Source organism: Mya arenaria, chromosome 6, assembly GCF_026914265.1.
Source record: "Mya arenaria isolate MELC-2E11 chromosome 6, ASM2691426v1".
Taxonomy (NCBI): Eukaryota; Metazoa; Mollusca; class Bivalvia; order Myida; family Myidae; genus Mya; species Mya arenaria.
Genome location: NC_069127.1, coordinates 56,212,203 through 56,232,801, shown reverse-complemented (window position 1 = coordinate 56,232,801; position 20,599 = coordinate 56,212,203). Strand labels below are relative to the sequence as shown.

General features: G+C 34.4%; 2 protein-coding genes across 2 annotated transcripts; both read left to right on the top strand.

The window, feature by feature from the left end:
- Nucleotides 1-465: 465 nt before the first annotated feature.
- Nucleotides 466-3,094, top strand: LOC128236871 (uncharacterized). Its single transcript, XM_052952001.1, has 3 exons — nucleotides 466-669; nucleotides 1,285-1,482; nucleotides 1,738-3,094. Exons 1-3 carry the CDS (start codon nucleotides 555-557, stop codon nucleotides 2,112-2,114), a joined length of 690 nt encoding a protein of 229 aa, XP_052807961.1. The 5' UTR covers nucleotides 466-554; the 3' UTR covers nucleotides 2,115-3,094.
- Nucleotides 3,095-11,457: 8,363 nt separating this feature from the next.
- On the top strand, nucleotides 11,458-20,092 carry LOC128236380 (uncharacterized). Its single transcript, XM_052951228.1, has 5 exons — nucleotides 11,458-11,512; nucleotides 13,957-14,007; nucleotides 15,768-16,073; nucleotides 19,035-19,171; nucleotides 19,805-20,092. Exons 1-5 carry the CDS (start codon nucleotides 11,497-11,499, stop codon nucleotides 20,060-20,062), a joined length of 768 nt encoding a protein of 255 aa, XP_052807188.1. The 5' UTR covers nucleotides 11,458-11,496; the 3' UTR covers nucleotides 20,063-20,092.
- The last annotated feature ends 507 nt before the right edge of the window (nucleotides 20,093-20,599 follow it).

Below are 20,599 nucleotides of genomic sequence, written 5' to 3'. Positions count from 1 at the left end.
TAAGGACTCGAATTAAAGTTATAATTTCCGTACATTATTTATGTAACCAAATATGTCTATTTAGCGTCATGCGAGTTAATCACCGGCGGCCTCTTGAAGTCTTTTCACGAAGTATATCCCGAAGCCTGCCGGAGATGGCCGATTTGTTACGATTGCTCCGATATTACAAATCCAGCGCCCATCCATGTACACGATTAGCTCATAACGTTTCCCGTCATTAATCGATACAAGGGGATCGAAAGTAACGGAATTGGTTGGAATCAGACGATGTGCTTGATATACAGTGAGCTTTTGTACAAGAAGATAGTGTTTGTGCGTTTTAAACACTTGAAAAATCACTTGCTTTAAATTCCGTATTTCATTCTTTTTTTTATATTTTTTAAGTGCTTTCATATAGTTTTAATCCTTATTCTGTTGTCAAAAGGTCATGGTCAAGTTTAGTTACAGTTATTTAATTTCCTATGTACATAAAAGATAAAAGCTTTAGATTTACAAACTCAGTTAAACATATGGATTGAAGCGTTGCAATTATTTCTGGTATAAAGAAAAACAAGATGCATTTTCTAAAGTTTCTGATAGTTATACCAATATTGATATGTCTAAAACCAAGCTCCATATATGGGGAGTTTGTCAAGGAGAAATTATATGTTGAGTTTCAACAGGATGATGGTGAGTTTATATGTCATATTTCTTACATTTCATCGATATTTCTTATCTCGTTTTTATCAATTTAGTTAATAATACTTCATTTGTTGTGTTTCGATATGTAAAACATGCATGGATTGGTCTCATTGTTAAAATGAAATACGTATAAGAAAATGTATATGAATTATGTTTGACGTTTTGGACTTAAAGGGACTGTGTCACAGATTGGCACCGAAATTGTCACTGCTCTACAAAGGCTTATTCCAATCGGGTGACATAATTAAGCTATACACCTACCTCGGTAATATCACGTGATAACCCCGACTAGCTTATCACGCATAAGGAATGAATTCTACCTGGTAGGGATACCCAGTAATATTTTTTACTGGAAAAGTACGAAATAACTGCTAAACTTAAATGAATTGTAAACTATGTGGTACTTCAGTTAATAAGTTTAAATGCATTGTACACATCGATGCCAAGTTTATGTCAGTTTTCGACAATTTTCTTTATTTCATTACTTTAACATACGTGAGACAGCCCCTTTAAGCTTGAAGTGATTTTTTTTTTATTAATCGTTTCGAGTCACATTTTGCGTTATTTATAATTTACTTTACTATTTAAATCATGTCGCTCTAGAATTGCAGTCTGGTAACATGGACTATGGGACAGCAGTAAATATATGGCGTTTGTTAAACGCGGCAAGTATGGAGGAAGACGACGTCGCATCTGTTGTCGATACTTTGGAGAGCATTCAGCTGCCAGACGATGTTTTAAACAGTATACTTGATGTGTTACCGGACGAAGTTGAACTTGACCTTGAGTTTCTGGCTAAAGGTATAGTTTGCCTTTTAATGTGGATGATTACGGATGAATTGAGCTCGATTGCAAAAGTATGGTTAATGTTAAATATTGGATAGGATCTGAGACCGCTGTAACTAATCGGATAACGTGCTATAAATAAGGGATCTAGACAATGAATGGTCAATGACAAAATATCATAGCATTCATTATATAGAATTTTGATGTTGTTTTTTACTTCTAAACAATTTATAGAGCTTGGTTGTTTTAATGTTTTTTACGCGTTTGTAGGCTGCAGTCACGGCAGATGCAAATATTGTACAAAGGACAAGTTTTTACACATTTGCATAGAGGCTAACTACCTTCCACACAAGATCGGCTTCGAAATCCGTGTCACGATCAGAGGGAAGACAATTTTCCACAAGGAAATCAGCGTTGCCAACCCTCCAGCGATTTGTATCAATCACATCCCGTTTCTGAGCAAGATAGCCAATCTTTGCATTCAATTTTATGACGTCAGCATTCCAAAGAAGAGCGCATGTGTGAGGGCCGTGTTTTACGTCAAGCTTGGCCCGTTGAAAAAGAAGATCAAGCTCAAGATAGCTTGCTTCCGCATCCCTATTGCTGGTGATGAATATGACATTGAAAAAAGTATTATGCTTAACTAAATTGAAGATCTTATAAATAAATGAAATACTCAAGCACACAAAAGGAATAGCTGCATCTGACCGTCTGCTGTACATGTTTATGTTGTTGAGGTATTAACATTTAAGAGTCACGATTACTGTTTTGTAAACTAACATTCTATGAGAATATCCTCGGCTGATATTCGTCTCTACACTGTAAACCAAGTTCATAAAGTTTTCTTTGTTTTGATAAATGATTCTAGGTAATAGATGTTTGTGTAAATGTTATTTAAAATGATTTGAGGGTAAAATCAACCCCGTTCGATCGAACTCCTAGGGACCGCCGAAAATACATTGAACCTCTGAAATTCGAGCAAAGCAGGAATGCTTACCTTCAGTAAAAAGAAAATGGTCTTTGTCATCCAGTTCGAGCCAACGTGTAAATCGAGCTTAGCAAGTTCGAGCCAACGAGGTTCGAGTGTATAACTATGAGGTCTAGGTTCCTCTTTACAAATCTCCATGTAGCATTTAGAAGTAAACACTGGCGACAATAAAATAGTGCTGAACGTTCATAAATAAATAAATACTCTTTATACCTTTTCTTAAAACCAAAATCATTCTTAGACACATTTATAGCATTGTATAAATACGTGTAAAGGTATTGCTAAAATATATAGCTGCAATACAGCCTTTTTCTTAAGACGGGCAGAGAACTCAACTAGTTTTTTTTATTTGAATTTGGAGTCCATTACATCAAATAATGTTAATATATCATTCATCAGGTTTGTCTTTATGTAGAGACCTATATATCCCTACACATAAAGGGTTGTCCAAGCATTTATTTATGGTCTATGTAAAATCAAATATACAAAATAACATTCCACCAGAATGTACCATTTTAGAACAAAATATTCGGAAGGGCCCTCGATCCCCCGCATAACGTTTTAAGTTTTATAGAGTCTAATGTTTTCTGCTCCTCGTTGTATGTAAACAGTTTGCTAATAAATATTCGTGATGCTTGTGATTTTTGTATATATGGCTTTTCTTGGTCAGTTTGTGAAGAGGATGTCTGAAGTTAAGATTGAGCGAGGGCAGACAGTTGGCATCATGGTAGTTATAGTAGTAACCAATATAACAACCAAGATGGTCGCCATAATCTTAGCCACTGACAGGTCTTTCTGCCTTTACAACTATTTTATTCAAACTTGAATTGACTTAGACGTTTGTAGTATGTTATGTACAGATGTTACGCTTTATAACAAACTGAATATGAAGTCACTAAATGTAAAAGCCAAGGTCAAATGAAGGTCGATATGCAAATAATTACAGAACATCTGAGATTGAATGCATTGTTTTTACTTCATTTATAAGTTACTGATGTTTAATTCGGTAATGGAAGTGGTGAATAATTATAAACAATAATACAATGTTAATTACATTATACAAATGTATTTGTTTGCAAAAAACAGTAGGGTTCATATCGCCAATGGAAGTCGCCGCATTTGCTATTTTCTTGCCAATCTAAAGTAAAAATTGTGAACTATTTGCTAGTATAAAGTTCTTCTTCTAAGATCAGACTTATAATGAAGCGTGTCTGGTCATCGCTTATCTAAAGAGCTAATTACTGAGACTTTGAATATTCCCGACAATATCGCCTCCATCGATATATTGTCGTAATTAAACGAAGAGAACTATAAAATGTCTTTACTTGGGACTTTTAAAATGATATCCTGGTACAAAACGAACAGTGTTCGGACTCAAATTAAAAACTGAAAATCTTCATCGTCTTGATGATTAGACAATGAATGACATAATGAATTGAATTGATATTTGAAATTGTACAGTTATTTAAAAATATGCATTTATGTTTGTAATAAGAATGGAATGAAAATGATTTTTTTGCGCTTTAATAAAAAAGGTGTTTTGAGTCAGAGCCTTGACTCGGTCTTGAGACCTTTCATGACCACAGGTCCCTGTTAAGGTTTCCAGAGTGCTCGCATGGACACACTATCAACAAAACACTGACTGAGTAAATCATCTGTATCAACACATATGTGTTTATTCTCACTTAACCCCACCTTACAGTTCAATAACAACACGAGCATGGGTCACGTTAGCGGATGGCGGATGGCGAGAAGTTCTCTGGTAGTGTTCGTTGCTGTCTTTTGTACAACGTTTAACAATAATGATTGTATTGGCGTTCTTAATATCAGCACACTGAGCACACTCATAGACACGCGAGTATCACAAACCAAATATGTGCTAAAACTGAACCAACTGTGCCTGGACAATCGTGTCACCGTCTTGCGCGTTACTTTCTCGGAAACATATTTAGCTTAAACTGAAATCGAGCCACAATTAATTGATAATTGTTATGTTCAAGTGATGAGTTGGAACAGTTTTTACCAAGTCATCTTGTTCCTGTCTGTCGCTGAGATTGAGTACAGTCCACTTCCGCACAATCAAAAATAAATTACACATGCTTCAAATGACCCTTTTCATAGATACCGTTTGTTGCCGGATTTGTTGCCAAAATTGCTACACATACTATCCATTTCTGGACAATTCGAACCGCGAAATGGAAACGGAATCATCCAGGTGATACGGCACAGTGCCAAATGAGGCAACAGATGGTAAACGCGAAAAGGACTATGGACAGTATTACATTCTATCTTTGTTAAACATAGCCACATTATTAATATACTGGCATCGGCATTTGCTTTAAGATACAAACGTACACTAAAAATGCTGTAATATTCCTACCAATTGAGTTAAGTTTAGCGAGATAAAATAGTAGTTACGTTATAATAAACATAATACGTATTAATTTGAAAGTAAAAAAAAACAACATCAACTATTAAAACAATTATTCAACCATATTTGAAAAGTTTGTATTCGGATTGTGTACGATTTATTAAGTTTAACATTATTCTTAAACCTTTTTATAAAAATGAGTAAATAATTCAATAAATCAAGAGTACTCAATATATCATATAATTCTGTGAGCGAATGAGTTTTGAATTTATATCTATCTAAAAAAACGATAGTTTACCTTGTGTCTTTAACCTGTAATAACTGGTTCGTTGCTTTTAAGGGGATCATTTTACCGCAAACATTTGAAAAAGGTGCCCTGCATCTATCTTGTATATATGGACTGTTTTACATTCATTGCAATTGCCATTTTCACTGTATTTGAATTAGAATAGATATTGCATTTCTTTATTGGCGTTGTATTTAGGCGGACAAAGGCTAGTCAAAACGCATAAAAAATCAACGCGAATCATGTTTAACAGAAGATTGGGCATTGTAAAATAAAGTCTTCCAAACTCTATGTTCTTATTTTTAAAGGGAGTGTACGACGGCCAATTAATATTAATATACCTCACAAGACCGGTTCATGTTAAATTCTCATAAACATGACATTTGCCGATACTTACTGCTACCCTGACATAATGCTTTTCGTCGAGTGATATTATAAATGTTACCCTCGTGTGATTAACTGATTACAAACTTGTTATTTAATATTTCATTAATTCTAAATGAAGTTACACACAATTTGTAATTCTGTTGAATTTCTTTAAAGATGTACACGTCAATTTGTTAAATTGAGAATCCGTCTAAGAAGACGCAAAATAAAAAGAAAGGTTAATAAACCGGAAACAGTTTACCATTTGACGTAATAATAACGACGATTAATTGTAATCACTTACTAGTAGATAATTTTGATCTTGTTGTTTCCTTGTAGAATAGAAAACAGTGTTAACAATAGTTGTTCGGTATGACTACGTCAATTGTATACGGGATTGAGGTTGCCTCGCATTAAGCCTGCAGGATTCCATTCACCGCATTTTATTACACGGTGTTAGGCCATCGGAAAAGGCGTTTTCTAAAAAGAAGATCGAAAACGAGCATATTAAAAATAAAATAAATGCATGTACTGGTTTTTCATTCGGTGCCTTATTTCAACATTTCGTTATGCCCTTTCAGTTTAATAAACTATTTAATCAAAAGCATATTTATTATAAATTTATAAATTTGTTTCATCCTTTCTACAGTACCAACCACGCGTTTTGTTTTGCCGCCGCGCGGGAGATAGATTCCGCAGGTTTACATGTACCTCCTTGTTCATCTCCTAGTACAGCGTACATCTCCCGAACAAAATGCACACTGCATTTTGCCATAATGATCCTTACCGCGACATGCAGGTATTTTAACAGGTGTGACTGACACAGAAACAAGACTGCAATTAGTACCGTGCTATTTTCTATCTCCGAAATAATGACAAACATCCAAACTCAATTACCAAATTGTAATTTGTATTGAGCACTTGAGTTACCGACTGATATGTACTTGTACACAAAACAAATGTTGATCATATATCGTTCCATTACAGGTTGCATGCATTTTTAATACCTCTATATGAAAACGCATCATATCATTTACTTTCTTTACCTTCGTTTTATCATATTCAACCATTTCAAAATGCAACAACAAAAATACTTAAAATTTACGCTAGTGATCGTCGGCTGCCCAAAACTGAATGAGCCATTGAATTTTACACGAAAACCTCGTGCATCTATTTTATTTGCGACACCTGGCGGATCTATTTTTGATACAAAGGGAAATCAATTTTCTTCAAATTCATTGCATTCAAACTGAAAAAATTACATTTCGCTTTCCAATTACTTTCTCCGAAATAATGACAAACAACCAAATTCAATTATTATATTTGTATTGAGCAATAAGGCAACCGACTGAATTCAATGAACAGGAAGAACAAAATTATACATATTACTGCATGAAAATATAACAGTTTTAATTAAGACAATAAATCAAAACATTTTGAAAATGTAATATCTTTACACCTGTGATTAAAATCCATTATGCCAAAAACTTAATGACAATGACACTGACAAACGTTCTTTCAAATTGTCTTTCATATAACATCGCTTAAACATTCGGTTTTTGACTCGATCATTTGCCGCTGCTAAAGCCCCAACGGCCCTAAATGAATGTAGACAATACTTAGATATGTCACTCACATGCGGCATAAAAGCTTATCTAAATTCCTTTTTTTTAAACTTGTATATGCCATAGATTTGTTAACTGTTCTTTTCTTGTGACCATGTTTGGTCTTGCTTAAGTTACAAAACAGATGATCACTCTGGGATGGTATTCAATAAGCAACTTAGATGGAACTTAAAATTAAGATCAGAATCTAACTGTTTTGATTGGCCTGTATATTTAGCTGACCAATTAGCTGAATGACATCACTGAGGCATGTCTAAGGATAAGGATAAGATCAATATTGAATACTGGCCCTGTTCTTAATATGTCCATTCAGTATATTTTTCAAGGTTTACCACAGAACATAGCTTTGTACCACTTGTCGCTATCAATATCCAAGACCCTTCTCTTTATGTATCTGTTTTACTACTTTCAATAAAAAGTGCCAAAAAGGATGGATAAAAACAAGATCTTAAACAACAATATTCAACATTTTGGGGGCTTACTGAAAAATGGAATTTGTAGTCGAACTTTATCATATCTATAACACAACTGTTAGCATGGATATATTTCCAAAATTGTAAATTGTACGTCTGCCTTTAACAAGAATATTATTTTGACCCTGTCCAATTTTCATAAAAATCGTAAATGAAACGTTCATAGTCAAAATTATACTCGTCGTTCATATCCAAATTATTTCTTTGAATGGACAGATCTCCCCTTGCGGGTTCACGACATGGGGACATTCTCTTCGGAAGTGACGACGAAAGTGACGGAGGATCTATTTATTAAACGTATCAAAGAACCAGTGATGTCTCTGAATGGGGATGTATTCTGTAAATCCTTTACCTATATGCATGTTAGACCCGTAGATAAAGCTGGTCTAGAAAGTTGTACGTTCGAGCTCGGTCTCGGCATTGTTAAAAACGAGAATAGCCAGTAAACTTGCGCAATTCCGTGGTTATTTCCAGAGACACATGTGTTTTTTTTCTTTTATAAATGATGTTAAAGGATCGCTCACAACACACATTAAGGTTGCTTTGTGTCGTTAAACAGAAAATATATGAATGTTAACATATTATTATTAATATTATTATTCCGACCTACTTTTAATAATACTAGATGTCTTTCAGTTCTATGTCATTGGCGTTGACTCTGTGATATTGAACGGGGGTTAATGTTTAAACTTTCGACTACTGGACTTGTTTCTTTAGTTTTTCATATAAATATCAACAATAATGATCCCTTGGGTCAATATTCAAGGAGACAAAATGAAATGCTTCCGAGTGCCGAACTTCAATCTTATGCAAATGATTGTTAGCGAAATATCTACAAGACATACAACAGAAATACTACTTAACAAGAATTCCAAAATTGTAAATGTCATATGAGGAGGACATGCTTATTAGCAATCACTTATATAAATACAATTTTCTCTGTAATCTATATGACGTTGCATATGTAAAGCCCACTCACGAGGGTTGATTCAAAATAACAACACTTTCTTAAAATATATTAAACCGTTTAGCAATCAGATATATGAATACGAGATATTTTTTGTCCTCAATTAATATGATGTTGCATATGAAACGCCAACCCACGAGGGATGATTCAAAATAACTTTCTTAACATGTATTAATCCGTAATATTTTCAATGCACGCTGAGCACATTTCCGACTTTATTAAAATCACCCATTTAAAGTTGCAATTAAATACAGTTATTGTACACGGTCCGGCGTACGGCGGTTTCAATATCTAGACGTTGTTAAGATTCAACGTATTTCTGCTTAGTTTGATAATATTTGGTACAATAATCACCTGGTGTAACATATATGTTATTATTATGGTAAGATCTTAGTTTATAATTTTCACCGTTTGAGTTGAACGACTTTTCCTTTGTAGTGCTTTGCAGATTAGCGTCAAACTATGAAATGAAACTTTGAACATGTTTAATAGGGATTTGAATGGTGTATGCGTTCAGTAACAGTGTATGTTGAGTAGCAATCCCCTCATTGAATGTATAGATCTGCATGCATAACGAAATCATAGTTACGACAAGTTCGAAACACCGGGAAAAGTGCCAACTATCCGTCTACAAGTTCTCGTACGTAACGACTGCTTCGAGACACTAAGAAAAGTGCCTTTTATCCTCCCACGAGTATTCAAACGTTACTACAGCTTCGAGACACTGGGAAAAGTGCCTACTATCCTCTTACGAGTCCTCTTACGGTACAAAAACTTCGAGACTCTGGGAAAAGTGTCTACTATCCTTTTATGTGTCCTCGTGCGTAACGACAACTTTGAGAAACTGGGAAAAGTGTCTACTATCCTCTTACGAGTCCTCGTAACTCACGACAGCTTCGAGACACTGGTTAAGGTGCGTACTATCCTTTTACGAGTTCTCGTTCGTAACGACAGCTTCGAGACACTGGTTAAGGTGCGTACTATCCTTTTACGAGTTCTCGTTCGTAACGACAGCTTCGAGACACTGGTAAAGGTGCGTACTATCCTTTTACGAGTTCTCGTTCGTAACGACAGCTTCGAGACACTGGTAAAGGTGCGTACTATCCTTTTACGAGTTCTCGTTCGTAACGACAGCTTAGAGACACTGGGAAAAATTGAATTATTTCCTCTAACGAAACCTCTCACGTAACGACAGCTTCGAGAAACTGGGAAAAGTGCCTACTATCCTTTTACGAGTCCTCTTACGGTACAAGAACTTCGAGACTCTGGGAAAAGTGTCTACTATCCTTTTATGTGTCCTCGTGCGTAACGACAACTTTGAGAAACTGGGAAAAGTGTCTACTATCCTCTTACGAGTCCTCGTAACTCACGACAGCTTCGAGACACTGGTTAAGGTGCGTACTATCCTTTTACTAGTTCTCGTTCGTAACGACAGCTTCGAGACACTGGTTAAGGTGCGTACTATCCTTTTACGAGTTCTCGTTCGTAACGACAGCTTCGAGACACTGGTAAAGGTGCGTACTATCCTTTTACGAGTTCTCGTTCGTAACGACAGCTTCGAGACACTGGTAAAGGTGCGTACTATCCTTTTACGAGTTCTCGTTCGTAACGACAGCTTCGAGACACTGGTTAAGGTGCGTACTATCCTTTTACGAGTTCTCGTTCGTAACGACAGCTTAGAGACACTGGGAAAAATTGAATTATTTCCTCTAACGAAACCTCTCACGTAACGACAGCTTCGAGACACTGGGAAAAGAGCCTGCTATCCTCTTAAGATGCCTCATACGTAACGACAGCTTCAAAACACAGGGAAAAGTGGTGCGTAACAATTGATCATACAACGTTTTTAAAAAGTAATTATATTGAACAAGTGATTGTTAAAGAAACTCAATCCATTTGTTTATCAATAATATTAGTATAGGGTTTTGACGTATGATGCAATTTCATATCATCGATGTTATAAATCATACATTCTATTAAAAGGCATACTGCGGAGAAGTTATATATAGTTTAGTTTAAAACTGTTAGCTAGCAACACGGAGAACCATTTGTTTTGTTTTATAACAGTAACCGGTAGCTCTTGGCGCTACGATTCATGTTGAAACATCGCACAAATAATGGCATTGGCACACTTGACAATACTCATCTTTAACATAGTAATCACAGACTTGTACTTTTCTTCTTCTTTGGATCTGTACATTTTTCGCTTTTCTAATCCCTCTGATCGTGTGTTATTGAAGTGACAATGTATTATTATCTTCTCATCTGTCCTCTTTATACTGATCAAAGAAGACTTATGCTCAACTCTGTGGACGCGTTGACTGACGTGTATTTTTTGCAATTTACTACACGGTGATACTGCCCTGACGAAATAAAATAAAATAAAATAAGACAGTGTTTAATGCAATTCATCTCTTTATTTAAATGTCAAAACGTTTTGAATGCCAGTGATTAGCCACATCCAACTTTATAACTATCCCACCCTGAATTGTCTTTCTTCCGTAAGCATTTGATACTCAGCATTATCAATAATTTTCAGGGTTCTGTGAAAGATTTGGCACCACTGGAAGTATTCCATTAACAACTCTTCACTCTTTCTTCCCCTGTCTTCCTCTTTATCTAGTTCATTCTGATCTCAAACAGAATCAACAACTTTTGTAATGAAAAACAAACTATGATTACTATAACATTGTAAATAACACAAAATTGTTCATGTCAGTGTACGTCGTCTATAAATAGTCATTTTAGTTAACAAAATGAAAAATTAAAGTTTACATGTTCATTAGCAATTAATTGGTTTATATGTTTACACACAATTAGCGTTAACTACATCGTAAATACGTTCCAAACATATTCCTTTTTTTCTTCTTTCTTTTCGGGTTTTCCAGATTTATTTCCGGGGAGTAAACGTGTCCTGTAATGCGACCTTTGGACTTGATTTGATGTATAGATAATGGAGTATAATAAATGTAAGTTTTATTTATTAAGTTATCTTACAACTACACTACTGACAAAACATTAATAAAACAATGGGCGATTAATGTTCAGGCACTTTTTAATTTGTAAGTCGAGATATTCTCCTGATTTATAAAGACATCTAACCTTTTTTGTATAATAAACTTTAGCTCTTCTTCTGTTGATATAAAAGATTAGAATTAAATAACTGAACTTTGTTATCTTTGGCTCCAAATAAGATATTCATTAGGGGTCAAATTTTAGTTCGACAAAAGTAGTTCTCGGACGCCTTCTTAAATTGACTACAAATACGGTAATCCTGTCTCGAAGAGAATGTTTTTATTCTATCGGAGTTTAAACTGATTATCTAAACCAGTAAATGGTAGGTTTTATTTTTTTCACGACAATCACTTTGTTGAGTGCAACTAAACAATAGTAGAACTATATACATGTAATAACAAGACATTCATTCTAGGTGTCCATCATTTCATGGACTATTTTAGCCGACAGTGATTTATTTTGAATTTGAATTATAAACAAATGAATGGTTATAGCTGTATACTACAATTTTATTGAATTATATTAATATTTATCGCCGGCATGCAAAATTTATTGGCAAAATTGTGTATGTGTTTGCTTTTTACAGGATCAGAATCATATAATTTAGGAGTCCAACCTCATTTATGACTCTAAAAATAGCCCTGACTGAGTTAATTATTGACTCGATTTCTATTTGTTTTGCCAAAGACATGTCAAATTTTCTGTACCAGTTCAAAGGTTATGGACTGAGCTTATCACAAATGCACAGTATTCAAATATCTTTTTGGTTGTAGAAAAAGTTTCCGAATGTATCCAAAAAATATCTCAACACAGTACTCACTCCAGTTCACTGACTAACACTACAGTCATTCGAAAGGAATGTACATTTCCTGTTAACTGTAAATAGTGTTGATCTGGTAAGAATTCTGGTTGCAATTGAAAGATTGGAGGGTAATTTACATGTTTTGCAATTATTACTGTGAGTTTTTTGGTATGTTTTTCGTACTCAACACTTTTCGATCAAATCGAAGTTGTTGAACTTTAAGCTTTTAAGGCCTTTCGAGATTTTCTGACTCTTTAAAACAGCAGTAATGCATATTTATTTGATGCTAGATCGATGAGTGATCCCTTTGATAAATCTGAAGAAAAAAATAATTTTAGGTAACATGTCACTAAATGTATTTTAGGTCATATGACACCAAATCAGGTGTTGATTCATATCAAATGACTGCACTGAAAGTTATTATTTGATTGCCTTCCTGAAATGGTTCACTTACTTTGATATGTTCTAAGTGAATATGTCTGATGTAAAAAAAAAACTCTCATACAACTTAGGATAATTTCAGTATAGTATTTTGAAAGTGTTTATATAAAGCTGCATAACAATATATTTTTTCCGACATAAACACTTCATAATCCTTATCATTTGAACGCCCATTGAGGACAAAACAGGGTTTCAATGTTTGCTTATTTTTCGCAATTTCATCATTAATTTCCATGCATAGAAGTGTATGAAGATCACACGATGAAGTAGCAGTGTCGACACATAACTACTTTGAGCGGACTGATCGCTATGATAGCTATTCATGGGAAACAAGACACATTGTTGAATGTTTGTTTCTTTAGTTTATTGAAACCCTAATAAGAGATACGACTGAAGAAGGTTTCCTTGATTTAACTAGCACACTGACTCTTTTTTGATCTTTTTATTGGCCTATTAATAAGAATATGTGGAATAAGCAGACATTCTCCTATGAACTGGGAGAGTATGCTAGAGATGCAAAGTCACTTGTATGTCAATTCATTGTATTCATTAAAAAACTAAAACTTTTTCTTGGTGGAAAGTGTAACATGCTGGGGCTAGCTTCTTAATATCTATAAAGCATTTTTTTTTCTTGGCTTCTTACAAATGACATAACGTCAATAGCGATTAGGCTACGCCTACTGTTCATGTCCTTCAACTAGGGTCAATTTTCAACGTCATTGACAACTGTCTAATGAAAATCTCTAAAACTGTGTCTACAAAAAAACTCAACTACGGCTTTATCTAGGACCATCAAGGCTCATTGACATACTGCCCTTAACAAGAAAGAACCCTATTAAAGCTGGAGTATCAGTCAATCAAAGGTCAAGGACATAGTGAACAGTGTCTTGAAAATTTTGACTGCAGTTCGAAGATTGATATGTTTGTCATCACAAATGCTTTATTCATCCTAATCAATGGTGATTAAGCATCGGTCTAAAATTATGATTGATCATCGGAAATGATGGGTCAAGCCATATAATGCGTCGATTCTGCAAAATAAAAAACACACAAAAAAACATCAAGGCAAAGGTTTTGATGGACGCTGCATACGTTTAATACGGCAATGAATTATTATGATGATTGTTTTCAGTGACAGCCTGATGTTCTTTTCAGGTATCAGTGCAGTCTGTTTCCTATTTCTGATAAGTGTGACAACAATTGATGGTAAGATTTATTATCATTTAAAAGCATTTATCCCTATTATTACATGTCTGTAATTTTTCAAGAATGTCCAGATGTACATATAGTTATTTTGCTTAAAATACATTGTATGCTCATTTGCATGTTTGCAAAGTGTTTGTGCACCCACAGCAATTGATGGGAACGAGCTCTTGCTTTAGTGTCATATGACCTGTACATAATTTAGTGACATTTAACCTAAAAGCATTTTTATGTACTTGAGATTCATCAAAGCGGTCACTCCTACCAACGATCTAGCATAAAATAACTATAAATTACTGCAGTTTAAAATGTCAGAAAATCTCGAAAGCTTAAATAGCCTAAAGTCAAACAACTTAATATTTGGCGAAACTTTGAACGAACAAAATCTTAAAAACTGCAGGGATTCTGATGAAACTTCACATGAAGTACTAAGTCTACTTGTATTCAAGTTATTGAATGCGACTACTATTCGTGTCCGCTCCATATATGAAGAAACCCTTGAAGGATTTTGAAATAACTCGGCTCAAATAGGAAGATGTGCAGAGCGCAAGTTACAACATGTCTGTAACTTTCCGTTACAAATCATGTCCAGCTCGTCTTTCCGTCACAGATCGTGATGCGGTCCATAATTTTTAACCGCTTGATGGATTTTAAAATAACTCGTGACACATGTTCACCATTATATTAAGGTCAAGGTCACACGCAGTGGTCAAAGGTCATATGACTCTTATATGCATTTTTCGTGCCCAATGTTCCCGTTATTGAGACGATGGAGAGAGCACATGAGCCGATTAGCTCAGTTTACGGTTATGGTCACATTTACGAGGTCAAAGGTCATGACTTAATTTCAGGTCCACTCCAAATATCTTGAAAGATTTGAATTACCACAAATGTTCACCATACTAAGAGAATATCAAGAGGGGGAGACACCAGATTTTAATTTCAGAAACAACCGTCTAGTTTTCAGTTGATGATTAAACATTATTATTCTTAGATTTTGGGACCATTTTTTGTATGACCAGTCGAAATTATGCGTATCAAAATGGTACATAATCATAGCAAAACTAAGTGACAAAGTTGAAAATCCCTCCTATAATTAGTATAATACTATCAATGTTTATGAGTTGTGTGTTAATATGGTAACTCGGCCTTCTAATAGAAGTTCAGATAGCCAAGCCTGCTACATTTTGTATTTAGCCATAGGGAAAACTACATACAAAACAATGTACACTAAAACCCGACACCCCCACTATTCACCGTATTCAGATATGTAGTATGTGGCAAACATTCAGACCACCAGAAGGTGAATAAATTTTAAGAACACTATTTATTGCTAAATGAATGGTTCTTGTTTGTATTAATGATTTGAATATTTTATATTCATTCAAACGGCATATGAGGATTGGAATATAATTGTTTTGAAACTCTTTGACACAATTTTTAATGATCGATGTGCCAAAACGTAAATCTAAGTAACATTTACGTTTTCCTTTTACAGCGTTCGTGATGTTTAAACATCACACACTTTTTGCCCAGCGATGCATTCTAAACAGCTAACAAATACATTTCAACAGTGAACTAATGCATTCAAAACAGTGACCGAATATATATATATATATATATATATATATATATATATATATATATATATATATATATATATATATATATATATATATATATATATATATATATATATATATATATATATATATATATTTGTTTTCATTCAAATATGAATGTTTGTTTTTAATTGTTTTCAGGAGTGTTATTTGAGTCTGTCGGTGGGAGTGAACCAGTCAACACTATGCAGTTCTCTTTGGTATGTTCTAATGGAAGTGGTAGTGGAGTTGACTTTTTCAAAGATGGAATAAATGTGGGATCATGCATACCAAACACACCTGTCCCAGGAGGATCATGTTTAACTAATACTGGATACAGCTTTCTAACTGATGGTGCTACAACATACACATTTATCATCAATGACATTAGCAGCAGTAGTTGTGGAACATACAAGTGCCAATATCTTGAAAACTTACAAGAAGCCAGTTACCAGCTGATTTACAACAGTAAGGTGTTTGTTTGTTTTTCGGCGTAGCAGCATAAAATAAAGTTTGACTGATATTTTAATCCAATGATTGGTTTTGTACAGTGTATGTGCGTGCATGCGTGTATGCGTGCGTCCGAGCAATTTTGTCTAGAGCATAACTTGAGAAGTGCAGTGCATAGGAACCACAACTCTTGGTACAGAATGTTTTAATTATTGCCTTTGTGAATTGATACACTTCATCTTAATTCCATCTTTTGACACTCTTGTCAAATATAACTAATCAAACAAAAGTGGAATCATATAAGATTGAAATAAGGAATACTACTACCGATTTTTCAAGAAGAAAAAAACAAACTTAAAGAACTTCAAAACACCTTTGATCAAGATCCAGACGAAAATCTATCAATACCGGTTCGAAATATGGTAACAGAGATAAATGATTTATATCAAATTTAAACAATTATAGCGCGAATTTGTTCCAAGGTTGATGGCTTTAAGTTAGGTAAAATAACATATATATTTTAAGTCTTTGAAAAGTCAAGGCATACTTAAAATTTGATAAACGCACTGAAAGCTAATACTACTAGAGTAACCGAAGTAAATGAAATTCTAAAAGTAGAGAAGACGATCTTCTCAGACCTTTACACTTCAAACCTAAAGGTTGATACAGACTTTTATGATTTGGGTATTTAATTAGTAATCTTGTAATTGGTTAAATGAATGATATGAAGAAGGAGAACTATTTTATAGGCAAAACAAGGCGTTCTTTCTTTACTTAACAAAAAGGCGAAAATTGCAGATCAATCTCCTTACTAAATTTAGACATACAATTGCTGCGTAAATACTTGCAAAACGTTTACAATCTGTTTTACCGACACTTATTAATAAAAATCAACAGGGGTACATAAACGGTAGAGACCATAACTTAAATCTAAAACACACATAACAAACTTAACGACAACCTATGTAAATTCATCCTAATATCTCAACAGATCCACCGTCGTAGTGCCCCCATTCAATGACACAACAATCATGGTTACGCTCCCTGCGTCGACGGAAGATCCAAACACAGCCGTCGACGCGTTCCAAGTGGAAACACGACTCTTCAATAAAGAGCATGTTTCACCAATCTGCATGGGTCCACCTAATGTGTTACCTGGACTAAAGTAAACGTGTTGTCTGTTTCTAGGTGTCAGTACCAGGCGCACAGGCTGGCTATTTTCAACCGATTCAAATATGTTTGTTTTGTGTGAAATGTTACGTCCGTGTGACCCAACCATTATTTTTGCTGTGTCTGTATTTTCTTTCGATTTCGGAGATGTGAAACTTGAATGTAACGGTCTTGGTGCGCAGTAATCACTTTGGCACAGGGCCGTCGGTGACGGTCAGCAAAACTTCCTGTTGAATTGTATTTCACCTTTAAATGCTTAATTGCTTTGTTGTGTCTGTTGGAAAAGTTTGTCTTAAATAATATAACTCAACTTGTCATGTGGCACAATGTTAAACGCATTTCTGTCTTATGCTAGTTATACGTGTTATGGTGCTTATAACATAACGTAGATACTATAATGACATACACGTTTATCGGAAAGCACTCAGTATTCCATTATTAGAACCCTCGTAGAGCGTTATGCTTTAATCATTTTGCAAAATAAAACATATACTTACCCCTTTAAATATACTAAGGGGAGTACCGACAAACTATTGACCAAATCGTAATTCCTTCGTGCGCCACGTGCAAAATGTCGTTTTCGTGCCGATTAGTTCCACATGAGTGGTTAAGTAAAGATATGTTTATACTGTGATTTCAATCGATGTATATGGTCGATCATTGCTGTCAAACTGACTAATTTACATTTGTTTTATATGATTTTTTTTATTAAAATATTTAAGCATTTATATGTGAATACTTAAAACTGGCGGTTTAGAACTTTCTATAAGTGTTTATGGAAGAGGAATTTATTACGTATGTTTTAGATTATGGTAGGCAGTTGTTTATAAACTTCATATTTTTTTGCTGGTATTGACTTCGAACTTTATACACATATTGACCGTGTTACCGAGAAGTGTTGTGCAAAAGAAAAAAATATTTTGTGGATGGTATTTTTTAGAGTTATTTCCTTTCCTTTCGACTTTCCTATACGTATTGTTGTACTTCGTTCCATAATTTCCTATGTTTTTATGTAATTAACTTCAAACTGCATACACATTTAATGACTGTTGTGAAAAAAGAGCTGTGTAAATGAAACATTAATGTATGGTATAGACAGAACAGTGATTTTGTGTAAAATATTTGTGATAACTTTTTGATAGATATCATTCTTATTTTTTACTTTCTCCGCTACTCAGTATGTTTTTGAGGTATTGACTTCAAACTTTAATCACAATTGTATATTTATTTACTTATTGTTTACTTTTCACAATCTTTGTATATTTTTTTGGAGGTTTCGACATCAACTGTATAAAAAAACCCATAAGGATCATTATTTCAATCGATCTTAGCGACATAGGGCACACAAGGAGCTTACATCACTTTCAGTGATACTTGTTTGCAATAAGGTGTCGTAGTTGGGATATTAATTACATCCTGTGATAGCTCTAGTTTTGATAGCAATTCAAATGAATCCAAGGTATCTGGCTTCGTTGAGAGCAACATCTAGAAGACCATTTAGTTAATCAAATCCATGCATCAGTAACCCAGGGATGAAACATCAATAATGTGTAACTGATGATTTTCATGTCTCAAAAAGAGGCGATATTAAAAATCGCACTATGCGGTTGTCCCTTCGTAGATAACTGTACATATGGTATGCACAAATAATTGTTCATGTATTACTATAACGAGTAAAACACTTATACACGCTCGTTTTGACAGGTAATAAATAACTTTAATGTAAACACCCTTGAGTAAACGTTTGGCTTGCTGAATTAGTAATGTCAACATCATAGTATTATGTTGTTCAATTTCTCTTTTTTTCAGAATTTAGCACAAATAATACATCCCTTTCACCACAAGAACCAACAGCAGGTGAAAGTGGAGCATTAAACATAACCACAGCATGCCTGTTTCCAAACTCAGATGAAAGTCTAACTATCAACTGGTATAAGACTTACCAGGTATGCATAGTGCTTTGTCAAAAGTACTGTGACATGTCTCAATATTGGCATATTCACTTTTTCATTTGAGGTTGAGCTGTAGTAAACTTATTAAATGATGTCTGGTTCTGCAAGTATTTCCATGGTAATATTCTTATTAATACTATTTTGTTTATTTGTATCCTGCATGAATTCTTTTAAAGCAAAATATATCATCATTTATGTTCAAGGTCATTTATTTATTATAACTAAAGAAATACCCCTAGACTATTACGCTGCCATGACAACCAAAATGGTGATAAAATCATCAGATGACATTTCCTTTTGTAAATGCCATTGGTTGTTCTACTAATATTCACGGTAATCAAACATATTACGGATGTGGCCATATTTTACCTTTCGTGAACCAAGCTCTTTCGTAAAAAGTAGTGTTTGTTTTGTGATTTTTGTAATTATTTAAGGATACCATCAGCGGAATTAAAATAATCGGAAACCCATATTTTGTAACAAATAATTCAGAGTGATACATGTCTGCACATTTCCTGAACTTGCTTTATAAATGTGTGTATTATATGATGACCATTTTTTAAAAGAAATATTTTCGACCAACTTGCTTTTATATAATCATGATCTGCTTTTCAATTAATTTAATAGGATGGAAAAGCAGATGAAGCCATGGACTCAAGTTTTGAAATCTACAATGAGACACAAACATCTACATGCTCAGATACATGTGGCACTGGCACTGATGCCAAGCTGGTCATTGGTTGCAGATATACTCCTCCGTCAAATCCTGGCACTGGGTTTCAGATTAAAGTGGAAGTCATGCATAAGGCCTACACGGACAAATTGTACTGGACTTTTGCTGGCACCTATTATGCTGAAGTTGACTTGTTGTCTTTAACTTTATAATTTATTGTTGCAATAAAACAGTTGTTTGAAGTTGCACTGTGTAAGCCCATTTGTTTAAGCCAGGTTTTAAAAAGGATTGGGTGCTGCAAAAGAGGGTCAGGACACTTATGGGGAAGGGTCACCTTGTAAGTGGCTGTGATGAACTTGATTATTAGTTACTTGAAATAAATTTGTGTGTTATCAAATAAAAGTCGGTTCCAAATGCTAAATAATTCAAGTTTGTATGTTATTTCTTCATACTAGTAATGATCAGTTTAAATCTTAAATATTTGACAGTCACGGGCATTAATTTTATAAGGCAGAAGGTTGACTATGCTGGTCCACATGGAGGCAGAAAGTTGCTACCTTAAAAGAGCACAGGTTGCAGCATCCTCTTAAGCTAAAGCCCTGGTCCATTCTAAAAGTGATTATCAACAGTGATTTCATACGACTCTTTCAGATTGGCTCAAATTTAGGTTGCATCTCGGTGGATTATTGTTTACAACTTTTATTAGCCACTTCTCAATCGTTATCATTGTGTAAAGGGAATTTGCTATA

Coding starts and splice junctions, on each gene's coding strand:
- LOC128236871 (XM_052952001.1), top strand. CDS start 555: ATGCATTTTCTAAAGTTTCTGATAGTTATACCAATATTGATATGTCTA. Junction 670..1,284: donor TGAGTTTCAACAGGATGATG/GTGAGTTTATAT, acceptor ATGTCGCTCTAG/AATTGCAGTCTGGTAACATG. Junction 1,483..1,737: donor CCTTGAGTTTCTGGCTAAAG/GTATAGTTTGCC, acceptor ACGCGTTTGTAG/GCTGCAGTCACGGCAGATGC.
- LOC128236380 (XM_052951228.1), top strand. Junction 14,008..15,767: donor AAGTGTGACAACAATTGATG/GTAAGATTTATT, acceptor AATTGTTTTCAG/GAGTGTTATTTGAGTCTGTC. Junction 16,074..19,034: donor TTACCAGCTGATTTACAACA/GTAAGGTGTTTG, acceptor TCTTTTTTTCAG/AATTTAGCACAAATAATACA.